We start from the raw sequence: 18422 nt of genomic DNA on the forward strand, positions 1-18422 counted from the left end.
AAGTTGCGCACACGTTATCTATACACATCTGTCCCAAATGGCAGGAAAACTTACGCCCACTCTATTGCAAGAATAAGTGAATGGCGCACACTTGAATATATGCGCACTGTATACACACAATAAATGACGGAGTATACACCGATGGCGCACGAATGGTCGAAGCTGAATGTTTCGTGTTGGTCCACAAGAGTTAGCGAACTACTAGCTGTAATATATATTTGCTACAAGGCACAATGTACAAAACAGCTACGTTTCAAGCTTTGTGCGCAGCAAGCACGAATCTATCGGAACTGAGCACACCCGCGAGCGATTAGGAAGAAAATAATCAGATAGTGTCCGCACCGAGGAAGTTCACCGAGTCAGAAACTGACAAGCCACTGCTTCGAAATACTTGCCAAAGAAAGAACAAAGAGCAAAACACGTACTAATCCTGACTGAATTCATGAGCGGAATGTTTGGATAGCCTGGAATACATATTTAGCCCTGCTTTTAGAACAAGCACCATATACGCTGCTTGCGCCGTTTGGACATGGCTTAATCAGCTCCGAAAGCGCTTTTGCATGTTCTCTGAAGCTGTGATCAAAGCTTCGTGTCGTCGACCTAGACACCATCTATGATATGTCCGAAAATATAGGTTTTCTAAGCCGCGCCGGCGTCATACACTTCCATTGTAAACAAGGTGGCAACGGAGGCAGTTGAGGCAAGCAATGGACGCGTCACCACGTGATCAAACATGGCAGCGCCCACGGGATCGCCACGAAAAGGGTCAGTAGGCGGTGTGGCTGTTTTCCCTCTGTCTTCTGGTTATACGTTACCTGGACCTTAACTGGTTCACGTACTATAGGGGATTTTCTGCGACACCTTTCCGGGCCAATGCGATGACACTTCTAAAGAATGTTTCAACACTCTTTTGGTTGAAATTGGCATCCAGCGAGATATGTTGCACGGTATAAATGTGTAAATGTGGGGGAAAAAAGAAAAGGAAGAAAAAAGCCCCCCCCCCCCCCCCCCCTAAATTACATCTCAGTTTGGCTAACCCCTGCATGTGCCCCTCACTTGCAAACAATGCGTCAAGCAAGCGGGGTAACTTCACTTTTTTTGATACCGTAAGTTGGCATCTTTACATGATGTGCGGAGGCGTCAAGTCTGCTAGGCCCTGTAATAAATCACGCCAAAAGAACGTCTTCTCAAGTAAACATGTGGCTTTTATTTCACTTCAACTCGAGCGAACAGTCAACCAAAGATAAACTACATAGAAAATATTTCATGAGAACGCACAAAGAACCAGCTGTGGCGAAGTTGACATTTGCCTTTCCATTCCCCGTCAAGTAGGCTGAGATGCTTCCTGCTCTCAGCTCCGGCGGAGAAGCGCGCGAGGCATAGCAACGGTAACACGAAAACGCAAAAAAGAAATGCACCAGGCAGCAACCGAATGCATTCAAGCATAATAAAACTGAATGGCTACATCTACAGCCTTCCCGGCGCGCTGAACAGCCGACTATATACACGCAGACGGCACGGAGGTGTATAACATAAAGGTGAAGCGAATTGTAGCGACTGCGAAATATATAACTCACCTCAGTAAAAACAGGGGCGAGAAGGTCGTAGAAGATCCGAAAGGCAGGAAAAAACAAAAAAGAAAGACAGGATTGCTGCCGGTTTTTCTCTCGCATCTCCCAAAAGGAAAATAAAGAAAACAACAACTAAAGATGTCGCAATACATGCAGAGATGGAAAGAACTTCGCTGTCGCCAATTATGTACCGCTTCGTATAGCGAGTCAGGGCACGGCCGCTGGATAGTGGTCAGGGTATGCACGACAGTCAGGAGGAAGTCGAAATACTCATTTTAAAAGTGCGGTCAGCGTACCGTAACTTAAGTGCCGTATAACGGAACCAACACGGCAAAGAATCGATGACCCCCACACAAATGCGCCTCGTGTCCGGGACTTGCTAACGACGCGCGTGCGCCTGTGACGACGCGTGAGCGTCACGCATCCGACTCGTGGGGAAGTGACAATATTCGGAGGCTCGACGTCAATTGCGACAGCAAACGATTCTGAGGTAGCCTGGTGCGGCAAGGGTGAGAAGCTATTGCGAAAAACCGCATTCTAAAGTCGTGAGCACATCGTTTAAGAGTGTTGGACGGAAGGGGCGATGGATTCAGGAAACGTTTGTACCTAAAAATAATTATATGTTCTCGTTACGCCACCGACAGTATAGGTATGATACTAAAGACTTCATTACTTCTTTCTTTTTTTTCGTGAGTTTACTCTCAACCTTGCTGTAACGCTATCAGTGTTTCTTTCTTTCCTTCTTTTTTTTTCTTTACTTCTTCGGCTGGTTTAAAGCGGCACATTTTCAGGTCATCGCAAGGCCTAACGAAAGCTGAGATATTTGCAGCAAAACGTGGTCACAGTTCCATATTCAGATAACATCAGCTACTCTCGCAACTACGAGCTGGTAGAAAATTGCAAAATGTTTTGCATGCAAGAGCCGCATGCGACGCTGCAGCAACGGGACCGCGAACAAAGTACATCGTGTTACGCACACGCGAGGACGTCCACTCCCAGTGCCCAGTCGCCCAGAAAGCAGTCGTTTTCGCCACATCTCTTGCATCGCGACCCACTCGCGACAAGTACGTTTTAAGTGAGACGGCCAATCTTGAGACGCCTCTCGTAGTAGTAATATTAATATTTAACAAAAACAAGACATCCTGGCTTGTCTCTCCCCAGAGTCTGTTGGGAACGCCATACTCCAAAGCCGCGGGCCACACAACCTTGTATAAGCAAGTTTTACGCCCATCGCAGTTTTCAGAAAAAAAATAATAATAATGAGAGCATTATGGCGGCCGCACTGGGTGTCCGGTGTTCACATATACAATAACTGTCCCGTATTCTGAAGCGCAGGGCTCGACGTAAGATGGCGACGCATTGGAGGGCGTCATCACGCGCTCAGTTGCCGGCAGACACGGGCCGACCGTGCGGCACTGATTGTGGTCATCGCAGGCGACTGGGTGGCTGTTAAGTCAGGTCCTGCCGGGGGCTCGACGCTGTGTCGCCTTCCTGTCGGCTTTCCCCAGGTAACAGGAGCAAGCGACTGGCAGGCGGAATGTGTCCATGTGGATGCCCTCCTGGCGCGTCCACACCACCAGCCGGTGCAGGTTGTACTTCTGTACGCACCGGGACGACTGCACCAGGTTGCTGCAGCTGCCTCCGGGTTCCCTGCGTACACGGACGCGAACGTCAACTGCGATGCCGGACGGGCAAGTATGACCAATATGCTTGCTATAGGCTCTCGATGACCATTTCCCTGACTAGAGTTGCTTCATTTGATGATCGACAGGCTAGGTACGCTGTTCGTTATCTCGCCACTCGTCGCGCTATCGACAAAAGAATTCGTGTTATCATCTCTAATTCTACATTGAGCTCACATTGAGATAGAGGCCGTAACCTGTCTGACATGCCCATCATGTGATGAAATTATGCGTATACTTAATAAATACCGCCGTGCCGCTTTTAAAGTAAACATTTGGCCAAAGTTCCCGCTCACTTGCGTCACCTTCCTTGCCCTCACGTTTGATTCCCTTTACCGCCTGATCCCAGCACAGGGTAGCCAGCTGGTATTTACAATGATTGAGTTCGCTGTATTTTTCTCTCTTTCTTCTGCTCCTCCTTAGAGCTGCTGGTAATTATTACGTCGTGTATTAACAAGCCCAAACTAGGTTTGCAAAGAAGGTGAACAAAAGAGTTCCGAGTCCCATCTGGCGGTGCGAATTGCTTATTTTACGTCCTTGTAAGATATTTACGATTTCAGTAAAAATATGGATACTTCAAACATAGAACAGTGATTCGACCATGATTTACACATCTTATTAATTGTAGGCTTAATAGCACGGCTTTTCGCAAAGAGATTTACTGCGCCCTTAGCGATTTCGGACGCCGCAGACAGCGCGACAGGAAAGGGCACGCGCCGCTCTGATGGCCCTTTTCTTTTTGTGCATGTCGCGTATCTCGCGTGAGTTGAGGGCGCAGCAAACGAGGACTTGCTTCAGCCGACCTGTGCAAGGACGTTACAAGTGGATTCCGAGTCTTATGAATGGGAGCACAAGAAACAATCACTAGAACGTTCACTTCTTTCTTTCTTGTATAAGAACGAATTACGTGACAGCGCCAGTGATTAAAAAAAGGGGGAAAAAAAAGAGAGACAAAGAATGCATGCCGCGGAGTCACACTGCCCCGCTTTTGCGTCACGGCAATTGGCTGTATCGTACAGCAATGAATATCGGCCTTTTCTTTGTTCCCTAGGAAGTAAAAGGTAAACCCGTTTCACTCGTTATACCAGACTGGCCTGCGGAACGAAAGAAAGATTTTTCGATTGAATATCCCGCGAAAAAATAAATAAATTAACTTATGGGGTTTTACGTGGCCAAACCACGATCTGATGACGATGCACGGGGCTCCTGGTTTATTTTGACCACCTGGGGTTCTTTAACGCGCACCCAATGCACGGACGTTCTTGCATTTCGCCTCCCATCGAAATGCGGCCGGCGCGGCCGGGATTTGATCCCGCGCCCTCAGGCTTCGCAGCGCAACGCCATGGCCACTACGCCACCCCGGCGGGTGAAACAAAGGCCTAACAACATGCCTTGAAGACGACGAGACTCGAGGACAGAAGGGCGCGTTGTGTCCCTGTATCCTGAAGTCCCGTCCTTGCGCTCCCAAGACACGATCTCACACCACATGTAACAACAGCCTTGCAGTTTTCGAACCATATCACGCGAGCGTCGACCGCACGTGTCAGTGGTCAATTGTAGCGGTGAGGGGCACTCCTGAAGCGAACAGCGCAGCAGAATACATTAGAACAAGAATTCGCCTTGCACGGCCGCACATAAAGTTGATAATCCCGCCGTTCCTCGCCGCTACAAGGCCGCTATAAGGCGGAACGCGAAACCGACGCAGGCAGTGGGATGGACTCACATGCACTCTTCGGTGCGCACCATCTGCTGGAAGGCTCCCCGACCATGCGGACTGTGCATGTTGACCACCACTTTCCAGAGGCCTTGAACGGTACGCGCGCGCAATGGCCGGGCGTGCGTCACGCGGGCCGCGCAGGCGAACCCCTCGTCCGTCAGCGATGGCGGGGGCAACTCAGCGACTGTGCCGTTTACACCGCTGCCGGACGCTTGCTCGCCGTGGCTGCTGCTGCTGCCGCGGGTGGCGGGAGATTCTGTGACGGGCACGGCGCTGTCCACGAACAGCGCGGCCGCCGCGCTGCCATCTCCCTCGGGCGTCTCCGGCAGCAGCCTGTGCATCGTGTTTTGCTCCAGGTCCACGGACAAATGCAGAGCCGCCCTGCGTGCCAGAGTGTATACCGTCAGCACATAGATTGAAATGCGGACACGGGGAAAACGAGGACGCATCGTAATTGCATAAGACTGCAATGTCGCTGAACATGCGTAGCTTCAGAGTCCCCCGTCCCGGGAGTTTAATAATGCCAGATTTGCCTTGCTCGAGTTTAATTTGATGCCGACAATGCATCCCTTGCTATGGCAAACGTCGTGGACACAACCCCTGCTATAAGAGCGATAGCTTGGGGGTGAGTTATTCTGTAAGTGTCCACCTAGTGGACATGTCCATTTCGTCTGCTGCTGCAGTGTTGATTGGCTGGGAGCGCCTGTCTCCTTCTGACGCGTATCCCCAGCCCCGCTAATCAGAAATTCAGCCGCAGATACCCCCCTGTGCTCGAGCCTACTGCATTTCCCTTCAACCCTGACTCGCGCGCTTCAGCGTACCCTTTCTGTGTTGGACAAACTGTGCGTGTGGGAGCGTTGCAAGCAGGCAGGCGTCTGTTACCGATCACGGGGGGTCGCGGTGCGTTTAGTGTTCTTCCGTGCGCTTTAAACATAAAGAACCGGGAATAACAACCAAGACGTCCACAAAGTAGGGTCCTTTTATGAACCGCGTACATCTGTTTAATTGCAGTTTGAAACGCGAGAGAACAGTTCACGCACAATCGATGTACACCACCCTCAGAGGTGGGGCCAATTGAATCAAGCAACCCGTGGGTGAATGCCAAGGTTCAAAAATAATAGTAAACATAAAAACTTCGCGCAAGTGATAGCTGCCGCACAGTAAGTTGCCAAGTGACAGATATAGAACGTTTCGCACAAGTATCGCTCTGTTATCAATCTGTACCACTTTGTTATATATTTGACACACTAAGCAAGTTACTTTTCTTTAAGGTAGTTTTTAAAACAAGTGGCAGCAGGCAAAGTATAAATTAAAACAATTATTGCTCCATAATAATTTTGCGACGACCAGTCAGATTGAACAAGACCGACATATGAAGCTATGGTCTTAAGAGATTGGAAGCCAATAAAAATTTATGGTATTACTCAAGCCATCCAAACGTTGTTATATACTTATCATTCCCACAGCAGGGGTGTTTTTCTGGCCATTCCACCGCTGTCAAATTTGAGCCACCTTGCCTCTTGTGATGGGGTTTATGGTCAGCACCTCTATGGCTACGAGAATAAAATGAGGCTGAATTCGACGGCCATGCAGTGTACAGAAAAGCACCCGAGGTCACGATTCTCGGCAGCTACTATACGTCACAGCGTGACTCAGTACTTATTGTGATGTGATGAAACTATAACACTAATGCACTTCAAGCAAACGTATTTACACAAAAGAAGAAAATAATTATTCTTTTTGTTCTCTGTAACTACGAAGCTACACGCTTTTTTAACCGGTTGACTGAGCACGATCGTCATGAACCCTGCCGAGCGAATCTCCTGCCCCAAATTACCACGGCCACTCAATTTAGTATCCAATATATACTCGGGATACCGGTCGACTTGCAACTGGTAACACGCTCGACATCAACACCTTTGGCTAGTCAGCGTCGGCTGCACGCAAACACAGAGAACTTTGATACTGCATTTCGAAAACCTATAGAGCTTCGAAATGCCTATGCATTATTCTGCAGGCCTTTGGGAAAGTTCGCAGCCGCCGTAGACACTTATTATTGCGATAGCAATTATATGGACACTTTAACCGGATTTCTGCCGTCGCCGTCGCCGTGAGGTTCCCTATAGATAAAATCTTCGCCGCGCGCCGTATGCCCGAGCGGAAGCGTGCGGGGACGCGCGCTATCACGGAGAGCGAACGCACTCAATCGCAGCCCACGCGCAAGCAAGGAAGCGGGAAGCCAGCGCCGGAGGGAGCGCGCGGGGGGGGGGGGGGGGCGCACTTCTACTCTGCCAACAACCGCGCTCGTCGCTCGCTCACACCGTCTCTTATCTCCACACGGCTCTGACCTTTATGCGCCGTGAATTCGCCGCTCAGTTTCCGTTGAAGCGATAGACCGCACGTACCTTAGCCCGCTGCGGCGTATGCGCTCGCTGCCAGCGTTTTGACAGTCGTTGTCCGCAGTCATTCAGTGTGATCTATTCATGTTTGTTTGTGCGCGCTCACACCACGCTTGTTCATTCAGTTAGTAATAGTCGGGCCACATTTTACAACGCACGCTACACATGCAATGCTGTCCGGATCGGCAGTGCAGCACTACAGGTGTGTCCCTTCGCACGCGCTGCCCACGGGAAGCCCTTCTCATCAACACCACCGTTTCACACGCGCCTTCTCGTGGTCATCGAGTCTCTCTTCATGTCGGTCTACTTACGCCGCAGCACACCTGCTCACTTAATCAGCTCATGTTTACTACAATTCATATTGCTACCAAAGCCGCTCACCTTACTTCGTATGACATTGCTGTGTTGCTATCGCATTCATTGCTTCGCCCTTAGGGCGAAACTGTGACATTATTATTATTATTATTATTATTATTATTATTATTATTATTATTATTATTAGTAGTAGTAGTAGTAGTAGTAGTAGTAGTAGTAGTAGTAGTAGTAGAAGAAGAAGAAGTAGTTGTTGTTGTAGTATTTGTCATACTGCAGATGTATATTATTCACAGAACATTTAGGAAACTGGTTAACATGTGCCTGGCTTTCACGCGTAGACGGATAATGTCCGGCACTTTGACCTTGAAAGGACACAGTGGATCTGCTGCTATGACCAGCGACTCCTTGGTGTAACTGATTAAGGCCTATGCTGAACAAATGTCGCTTACATTGATTAAAGCAGTTGGCTGCCCGATACAAACGCTACTAAGCGAGTTGTTCATGCGCCAGTCACGGGGGAACGTACAATTCGCTATCGATGTCATCATTTTGTATACGGAAGCGCACGAACGGGTGCTGTGAACTTTAGTGTTCGAGTAAATGTAGGCAGTGAATGGGAATATGTACGACTATTGCACCAACTCTATTAATCTAATAAGAATGCCATTGTCAAGACAGGCTGTCACTTTGGAGGTTTTCAGGTTATACTAGGCCGATTCTAACGTACCATAATGAATATCACCTCTCCATAGAAGATCCGGGCGTGCGGATCCGGCTTCGACCTACAACTTATAAGCTAGAATATGACGGCATCACAGACTGCGCAAAAGGAGGCCCACGTTTGTAGAGACTGCGGGATTAGGAGTACACTGTATCTACAGAACAGCAACCCTAAAGACAACCGCAGAGGTCGTGCAAACGGCAGTCACGAGTTGCCTATTCTAGACGACTGCTCAAGTGTGAAGCAGAGCGCCTGACACTAAACTCAACGCGATTACTGATCATATGGACGACAGCGTGCTATGACGCTCAGAGTGTGCTGGTAGCCACTTTTAACATTCTTGTGCCGACAGTGGCCTTGAATACACGCTCTGGAACCGCTCGTCAGGTCTTTATATGTGGGGAAGAGCTAGTACGCTGCGTATATACCATGCTAAAGTGTACACACAATTAGAGACTTCACGCTCATCCGGCTTACCACTCCACTTTTATTCCATTAGAGATATTTGTGCCGGTGGCCATACAAATTTTTTGTATGATAACTGCTCTCTAATATCTGTCATCAAATGCATATGTGTTCTACATTGTTTTGTCTCTCAGTCATATCGGGAAATCTTTGTGGGAAACTTTAGTGGAATATGCCAACGCATCTCACCGCAACTTAGCGGTCGAATATCTCGGAACTGGTGCTAGCCTCGGTGTTCCTCGCTTTGAGCGCTTTACAGCTTCAATGCCGCAGTTGCTACATGTGGCGCTAAAAGAAATAACTTAAAGGCTAATTAGGGAAGCTTAAAAAAATAAAGGTTTACCAGCGATTATCGCATAATTTCTGATGTACGGATGCTCGAATAATATGCTCGGATAACCACTTTATCTCTGCTACAGTTTTGTATGATAACTAAAGCATTCATTAAAATATCGAGCATGGGGTAGAGGCAAGGGTGTATGCCGCTTTGCAGAGGAACTGGTCGCTGAGCTTGAATGGTGTAAACTTCCCTGGATCCTCGGAAGTTGAAACAGTGATGACAGTGCTGTTATCGAGAATGTAGTAAGTCTCAGCTTGTTAACAATTACTTTCCACCACCCACGCTCTTTTGATTTCTCTTCTGGACTATGAGCAGACCTTAAAGACAGTTGTGATGTAGCGCCCTCCGATTTTACTTTCTGGAACGGAAAAAGCGATCGTAATGGAGTGACCTTGCCTACGTGGAAATAAAGGTTACTCGCATTGACGCTGCCCATGATGATGTCTTGTTTCAGGTGTAATATTGGTGATTTCAAGGAGCATAAACACCACGACGCCTCTACACTGCTGCAATAGCTGCGTGTTCTCGGGGGACTGACTGCTAAAGGAAAACGTTTAGTTCTACCTTTCAACCAACCACACTTCACTGGCTTGCTACGACACTGACATTCTTGGTCGTGCGATAGGGCACTGCGGCTTGCTGAAGTGCCCGTGCACTACTTCAAACTGGGTGAAAAATCTAAACAGAACTAGAAGAGGACGAAGCACTGGCGTGCAGCAATATTCACTAAAACACGCACACACACATGTTTAAAACACACGCGTTTATTACCGCCTTCGCATTTCGATGGAGGCGAAATGCAAAAACGCACGTGTGCTTGCGTTGTGGTGCACGTTAATGAAGCCCAGGTGGTCAAAATTAATCCGGAGCTCTCCACTACGGCGTGCCTCATAATCAGAACTGGTTTTCGCACGTAAAACCCAAGAAAGAAGAAGTAAAGAAGGACGTTTAAAACCGCCTTCTTCTTAAACAATCCCCTGTAGTCTGTAAGCGACATTATTTGAAAGCAAGAAACGAAGGACTCCATAATTTGAGGCTACAGCAACAAGTTTCGCAAGCTGTCGCTATCATTGCATTGTGGTTCGGACGAAATGGCGGACTGCGGATCTGGTTCGGGCCTGGTGTCACACTTAGAGCGTTGCTAATTTGTCGTCTTCCTGAACTTATTTACTGTTGGTTTCTGTTTCTTTCAAAGCGAATAGCTTTGTTTGGCTCTTTCGGCCGTTTTCGTGGCTGATCGGTGGTGTCGATGGCCGATGGCCGCGAGTTTGCAAGGAATAGGTTCGTTCTCTCACTCTCCCTCTCTCGTTCGGGCTATTTGCTTACACTGACAATCATCGTCGACGGTGCCTGCATAATTTTTCTCCGTTTCTTTCCTGCCGGCATAAATGAGACTTGGCTGCCTCCTATAAGTGAACAGCCCGCCGCTGTGGCTACCGCTCAGCCTCAAGTCCCGGGTTCGATCCCCAGCAGCGGCGGCCCCGTTTCCATCAGGGCGGAATGCATCGTAATTGCAGCCTCCGCGATCAACTTCAGAAACATTTTCAGAGCTAATTGCGGAGGCCACGCTCCGCTGTGCTGAGTACGGTGAACGCCACCTAGGTGGCGTTGGTAGTGCTTCTTGATGCCAGCGTCCCTTCGAATGCTGGCATCGAGGCGTCGTAGTACTGAGACCACCGAAGCGTTCACTGTCGGTGCGCGTTAAGGCCGGAATACATGGAGCGAATAACCGGCGTCCGAGCGAAGAACTTCGTCGGGCGGCGAACGTCCGACGGCCGGCGTCAAGAAATTTGCCGTCCGCAGCCGATCTGCCTGTCCAAACATTTTCGTCGGGCGAACGCCGCCGCCGGAAGCGTCTAGCGCGCAGCGGTGGACGACAGCCAATCAGGAGGCACTAGTTCCGGTCGCAATGCATGCTGGTGTTTCGCGCGCGCGCGCCTTTTCGCGTCGTCTGCAATCGCGTTGGTGTTGCCGTGTCTGCATGTCTCTGCACCGATTGAGTAGTTCCTAGTATGATCTCTCAGGAATCGCGTTGTATTTGTACATCCCATATCCGCTGATCTGCGAGGAAACAGACAAGCAGTGCAAGCTCTCTACAACAACCTTCAACAGAAATCTTCTGATCTCAGAGGCCACATGCTGTCGTCATGCCTATCTCCCGACTTCCCCGATAGATGGCGTTGGCATCGGATATTTCTTTCGCTAGGCTTAGACGCGTTCGAAACGAGAAGCGATCTCGAAAACTACTCAAGGTTATCCATAATACTCTGTCGTCGAAGCGGCCTGAGACTAAGCGAAAGCCGTTTACGCAGTCATTTGCTTCCAACTAAGTGAATTCTACAAGGACAACGCCAAATTCAGTTCGAAGCGGGCGGCCGGGACCGCCGCCAACACGGCGGCCAACGCGCGGCGGCGTTCGCCGCATGTATTGCAACACAGCAAACATCCTGCGTCGTGTCGCCGCGTCGTTACTTGACGCGTGAAGTTCGTCGAGAAAGTTCGCTCCATGTATCCCGGGCTTTAGTGTCATAATGCAGTACTTCTCTTTTCTGCTCATAGGCGGCGGCACCGCCCCGAGCAAGAGCGCGGGTACACGGAGGAGTGTTAGATATATAAGGCGCGTCTGTGTAGCTCTCTGCGAATGCGTTTGTGGCGCAATGGGTTAAACGCTCGGCGATCTATCGTCGCGGACCGAGAGGTCGTGGGTTCGATTAACGCTCGTGCGTTGCGCTTTGAGATCACCTTAATGAGCCTCAGCCGGTGAAAATTAATCCCGTGCTTTCCACCGTCTCTTAGAGCTCTGGCGTTGTTTTGGGACGTTGAGCTCCGCAGTACCAGCACGACGCCAGTGCCCACGCATTCATGACCACCTTTATCCTGTGTAAGGTGCAACCTTGGTTAACTTTCCTGTCTTTTCTGTTTTCTCTTTCCTTTCCCGCCCACCACCACCCGACTATACCGCTTGACGGCAAGCCTTTGCGACGATGTGTTCCCATGAACAACCAACTGTATCGGGCAGTCGAAATCATGATTCCTGCCAACGCCACATAACTCTGGAAGACGGATTTTGAGTGGGCATTGACCATCGGGTATCGGCCGTTTCGCTGCATAGACTGAAACACTTTTGCTGTTGAGCATAAGGTCGTGAGTTCGATACCCGGCCACCGCGGCCGCATTCCGATGGAGGCAGACTTAAAAACGGCCGTATACTTAGACACGTTAAAGAACTCCAGGTGGTTGATATTAATCTGTAGCCCTCCACTACAGCGTCCCTCATACCCACGTGCGGAGTCGGGACGTCAAACACTATTTAATTTGATTTAATTGGAACACTGACGACAGACATATACGAGCTTCACCTTGCAAATTTGCACGATATTACTTGATTATTCTATTATTTCTTCTTGCAGTATCGGCCGGCTCCCGAAGCGTTGAGAATTCGGTGTGGTCCTCTGGCGGCACGCTGGTGACTACACGGCGGTCGTTGGCCGGCCATCCGGAAACGCCTCTGCTCGGCGCACCCCCCACCTCGCGCCGCTGTGAGCAGGATGCGTTCCAGCTGCGGAGGTTTGTGTGCCGCGGCGCTGACGCAGCAGCGGCGACGCCTGACAAGACCCGTCATGCGCTGGGGAGCGCAGCACAATGCATGCGCGCATTGCGCACTGCTCGCGAGCCACCCGCATTGCCCCGATGAGCGCGAGCGACGTGCCGCGCGGCGAGGCACGCCGTACGACGGCGTCGCTTTCATGCATGCTCCGGCTGGCATTTCTTCTTTCCCGCTTTCGTCCCGCTTCCTATCAAAAGGTGCGGGGAATGCTCCGTAGGGTCTCGTCGCGTTTAAGCGGCTGAAGCACATGCTGCAGATGCCTGTCTGCGGCCGCGAGCGCGTTGTCAGAGGTCACGCACGCGCCGTAAACAGACATCGAAAAAGGTTAAAGCACTGCAATTTTTTTTTTTTGTAGATCGGGTAAGCGTATTAGCGTAGCTTGGTGCTTCTGCCACCAAAACATAATTAGATCGCGTGAAAGGAGCGCTTCAGTCCGCTCGATTGTTCGCCTGAAGGAAGCTAATACGGGCAGCCGGGAAAATATAACGTTGGGTCTTTGGTTTGGCTCAACCTGCAGTTACAAATGCCGCAGAGCTCTCCTATTCGAGCGGCGTTATTGGATTTACTGTCTTCCATAGGCTCAGCGGAAACCGCACTGAAGGAAGTAAATCCGGCACACAAACAGAAAGGGTTTTATAAAAAAAGAAGAAGAAAGAAAGAAAAAGAAAAAAATGCTGACCGGAGGTTCCCTACGAAGGAGCCACTCCTGCCCTCACTAAGTCAGTTAAAAAACGACTTTGTCGACATACATAAAAATAAATACGCTAAGGCGGTTTGGCATAACGGCATCTACGCGTGCCCTAATGAGCACTATAGGAGCTGCAGTGCGATCACGTGGAAAGGTCGCACTACTGTCGCAGTTTAGGCAGTTTCCCTTACGTAAATTTAGGGAGAATCTAGCGTGCGTAGAGCGCCCAACTAGTGGGGACTAAACTACCGGGTCATTAGAGTTTTATGTAAAGCTTTCTTCACCATGCTTTTTTTTTTACATATTTTTGTTGCTTAGACTGTAGGCAATTGTTCAATAGCCCTCGTCAACAAAAAAGTTCTTAAATTTCAGCACAGTTAGGCCACGAAAGCCCATAATGGTTAGATCTAGCCGTGAGCTTATGGACAAACGACCCGCGAAACATAACAGCTATGTTCGTGTTAGATGGTAGAGCCATGCTAGTTTGGTAATACAACGCGACGAGTTTCGGTCACAATGAGCAAACTTTACTTATAGTGATTTCTAACGCTGCTTGGTTTTAGCTCATAGAAGTTGAAGGCGATAGCACTATGACCCCGAAGCGTAATAATTCAATGCAAAAGCTTATTGGGAGGGATCCGAACAAGTTTCTTTTGCACAGGGTGTCCTAGCTAACATGCACCGAGTTTACTGCTGCCATTTAACGTCCCAAAGTAACAGATGGACCACGAGAGACGACGACGTGGATGGCTCTATAGCTTCCTTCTTTCTGGGGTTTTACGTGCCAAAACCAGTTCTGATTATGAGGCATGCCGTAGTGGAGGGCTCCGGATTAATTTTGACCACCTGGGGTTCTTTAACGTGCACTACAACGCAAGCACAGGGGCGTTTTTGCATTTCGCCTCCACCGAAATGCGGCCGCCGCGGCCGGGATTCGATCCCGCGATCTCGTGCTCAGCAGCGCAACGCCTTAGCTGACTGAGCCACCCCGGCGGGTGATGGCTCTATAACTAAAGCTTGACTACTGGAATTCTTTAGCTTGCGCCTAAACCTACGCACCCGGGCGCTCTTGCATTCCGTCCCCATCGGAATGCGGCCGACGCAGCCGTGAATAGAACTGGAAACCCAGCAGGGGCAATGGCTACCGAGTCAACGCGCGGATCAACATCTATCAAGGTCGGGATAATCTTATGATTCTTTTCAGATTCATTTTCGCTTCGCGCTTTGGTCAGTTGTACACGAGCGGCACACCGCTAAGTTATCATCGGCCGATTGTGAGCTGTGGATCTTCTAAGAAAGGAATGAAATCGAGCAAAATAAATCCTTACATTAGCCGTCCTATAGTAAAAAAAATACAAAAAAAAAACCTGGAGTCTTTTACATAAACGTAAGTGAAACAAACTTTCGTGCTGTTAATAGACATGATGAGACGTAGCTGTGTTATGCCTAATCAGCCAATTCGTGCCATATAAATGTCTACGCATTCTTCTTTTGTACCGTATTTAAAGTTAAAAGCTTCAAATGGTCTTAGAAAACATAGGGTGTTCGCGGCACGCTAGGTTTCGTGGCAGCCTTTCTTCTGATTAAAAAAAAAAGAAAAAAAAATATAGACGGCAAATAAAGTACGTGCTCTCATTGTTACATTTTGCGGACTGACAGATGTGACAGGCGTCTCTCAGGATGCGCATATTTGTGCTAGCGACTAATCGCCGGTCTTGTGTCTCGCCTCGTATTACGTATAACCTGCGACCTCGTGTTTAGCAGCAGAACACCGTAGCGAGCTCCTGCTGCACTTGGAGAGCCGTGCCAGCCGTGCACCTGGACATCGCTATTCTTTACTGCGATAACATTCACACCATATAGAGTTTCCTACAGTTACTAGAGGGAACTATGGCACCCCTCATGGCCATGGCGGTGGATTTGGGAACATATTTTCACCCGCCGCGGTGGCTCAGTAGCTAAGGCGTTGCGCTGCTGAGCACGAGGTCGCGGGATCGAATCCCGGCCACAGCGGCTGCATTTCGATGGAGGCGAAAATGGAAAAAACGCCCGTGATCTTGCGTTGTAGTGCACGTTAAATAACCCCATGTGGTCAAAATTAATCCGGAGCCCTTCACTACGGTGTGCCTCATATTCACAACTGGTTCTGGCACCTAAAACCCCAGAAAAAAGAAGAAGGGAACATCTTTTCAACCTACAAGCGTCACGTAGTACGTGAGCGTAGGTACAGGCAACTTGTCAATAAACACTCTTATGCTACCTCATGACATCAAGGCTGCCAAAGCCGAGGTGCACGCTAAGCGAGTTATAAGTGTGAATGTTAAGTGGATCCGAGGGGCTCGATCTTGTGTTAGTTACAGTCGTATGAGGAAAGCAGACAATTATCTTCACTAGTTTACTTCATAAGAAGACAAAAAAAAAAAAACAAAAACAAAAAAAAACAGACTATCTTTATGTGGCTCCATTGGCAGTTTTTTTTTTTTTTTTTCATACGGTTGTAACTAACAAAGAATCAAGTCTCTCGGATACCCTTATTTTCCTTCGTTCATAACGCAGCGTTTGTCCATAACACAACCTCCGGTACCTTCTCCCGCTGCTGACAAACCTCGACATGGTTGCTGTAGTAATAGTCGACCTGGATGGTTAACACACAAATGGTGGAGCGTTTTCTCGTTATAGCTATGTACTTTCGTTGGCTTCGGGGGCTAAATTTCAAGGAGCACTTAATGAAACGTGCGACATGCCCACTCACCTATTCAACATTAAGCGTATAAGAACACAGAGAAGTGGTACTATACCGTGGATACTCATCGTCTCGGAGACAGTAGATGGCCTCCTTGCTTCCGTTGGTGCAACCAGGAAGCACATCCGGTCTGTAGGAGTACATCACGTCGTGCGCAGCGGCTGAGTAAGGCACCTCCGGTCCGCGGCCTCCGACGAATCCTGTTCTCTTCTGAGGTGCCTGAGGCGGGACGTCCAGTCCGCCAGCGTACTCGCCCTGGTACAGCGGCCTGCGCACCACGCCTCCCACTGGTGGACGCTCGGCAGCCTCCTTTGTAGACGCTGGTGGTGGATAGCCGATCATGTTCCTTCCCGGGTACACGGCGTACACGGGCTGCACGGGGATGGCACGGCCGTCCCTGATCTCGACGAGCTGGTTCGGCGTAAAGCTGTTGGCGAACACCTCGTCCGGAAGGGCGACGACCCTGTCGTTGCTGGGGATGGGGATGAAGCGGAAGCCCCGCGGCACCGCTCCACTGGGGGCGTAGCCGCCAGCCTGTAGGTTGGCTGTCCCACTGGGGGAGAACCCAGAGACGGGGCTGAGGTTCTGCACTGGCAGGTAGTTCTGGTAGACGAGGCCCGGGTTAGCCCTTCCCTGCTCGATCGGAGCGGCAAGCGTCTGCTGGCCGGGCCTTGACGTCGGCAGATGCTGAAGCGCAGGATTAAATGGCTGCTGCTTGCGTTGAGGGACTTGTAGTCCACCTTGTACGATGGGGTAGCTGGGTCGGAATAGTCTAGGGTCCAGGCCGTACGCTTGGTCTTCACCATGTCCTTGAGGGTAGCCACCGTTCGGAACCACGTTCGGGTACAATTGAGGCTGTACGTTGTTAGGATATGGCCCCGCTTGGGGTTGATAGGCGACTCGGTACGCTCCATTGGGCACCTGGAATACGAGAGGACGCCCATCGGGGCCGAGTGGGGGACGTTGCTGCGCGTTCAGTGGAACTGTTTGCTGCGAGCCATCTATAGGAGGTCTCGGCTGGTTTGGGTAACCACCATTCAAGCTGTCGGCGTAACCTTGCCTCAGGACGTTCTCAGGCACTCGCAATCGCGGCTGGTTTTGATTCTGATTTTCCGCACCGACAATGCCTCCCTGAGTCTGTTCTGGCTGCTGAGTTTGGTTAGCCGAAGGGACATTGAACGCCGGAATGTTTAGAGGTGGAATACTCTCATTACCAGCGGCATTCCTAAAGGCCTGAGCGACGAAATCAATATCTCTTTGCGTGAAGAACTTGGGAATTCCTCGAGCGCTGAGGACGTCCAATGGGATCGAACCGCCGAATACAGGCTGAGGAGGTTGATAACCGTAGCCGGGCCTCGGGAGTGGCCTGGGAAAGTTGGCGATCGGCAGCAACCCCGGTTGCACGTTGCCACCTGCGTTGTGCGGGGGGCCTGCGACGTTTGGGGGCCCTGCATCTCGTTCGCCTTGACCCTGAGGCCCTTTGGGGAACCTCCTTACGACCACCACGGGATTCTTTTTCCGCGTCGTGAAGAACGTCTCAGGGTTGAAGGTCGGCTCTGTGGGCACCACCTGCGGGGCGTTGGCCGCGCTCTCTACCGGTGATGGACGCAACACGGGGGGTGGTGGGAATATGGTCGTCGTGGGAGCAGCGTCGTCCTTTCCCTCCAGCGGTGACTTCTTGTAGTCGGGAACGACGTTCTGCAGGCTCTCAGTGCTCGTGGGGGCTGCGTTCTCTAGTTTGGGCTTGAGCCTGCGGCTGCCGAACAGCGGCTTCCTGCGGACCGTCACGATGCTGTGATTGAAAGTTCGGGTTCCGTTGCTGTTGAACCCCAGTGGCCTGTGAAGCTTGAACGACGTTGTTGGCCGGGTGGTTGTCTCCTGGGCGCTGCACTGTACCTCCAGGGTCGCCAGAAGGAACAGCAGGCAACAGTTCAGCTGCAATGACATGAATACAGAAAGGTTTGGTGAAGGCCGTTTACGGCGTGCATTAAAGGTAGACTGTGTGAAGATATTTAGATGTTTGGACGTGTCTAACATACCATATGGAACAAAGAACACACAGCTGTCATGAGTCGAGAGGATCTGGAGAAATGAAGGCTCGTTAAAGAGAGAAATAGTATATTTACAGGACGGCAGATTGGTTGGTCTAAGCCAGCGGGCCTGCCACCCCGGGC

At 50.2% G+C, this 18422-nt stretch overlaps 1 protein-coding gene across 1 annotated transcript; it reads right to left on the minus strand.

Moving 5' to 3' along the window:
* Positions 1 to 1198: 1198 nt before the first annotated feature.
* LOC125939774 (uncharacterized) lies at positions 1199 to 18195 on the minus strand. Its single transcript, XM_049655207.1, has 3 exons — positions 16304 to 18195; positions 4977 to 5351; positions 1199 to 3221 (listed from the first exon to the last, which is right to left on the minus strand). The coding sequence occupies exons 1-3, from the start codon at positions 18193 to 18195 to the stop codon at positions 3026 to 3028; spliced, it is 2463 nt and encodes an 820-aa protein (XP_049511164.1). The 3' UTR covers positions 1199 to 3025.
* Positions 18196 to 18422: the final 227 nt, after the last annotated feature.

Source organism: Dermacentor silvarum, chromosome 1, assembly GCF_013339745.2.
Source record: "Dermacentor silvarum isolate Dsil-2018 chromosome 1, BIME_Dsil_1.4, whole genome shotgun sequence".
Lineage (NCBI taxonomy): Eukaryota > Metazoa > Arthropoda > Arachnida > Ixodida > Ixodidae > Dermacentor > Dermacentor silvarum.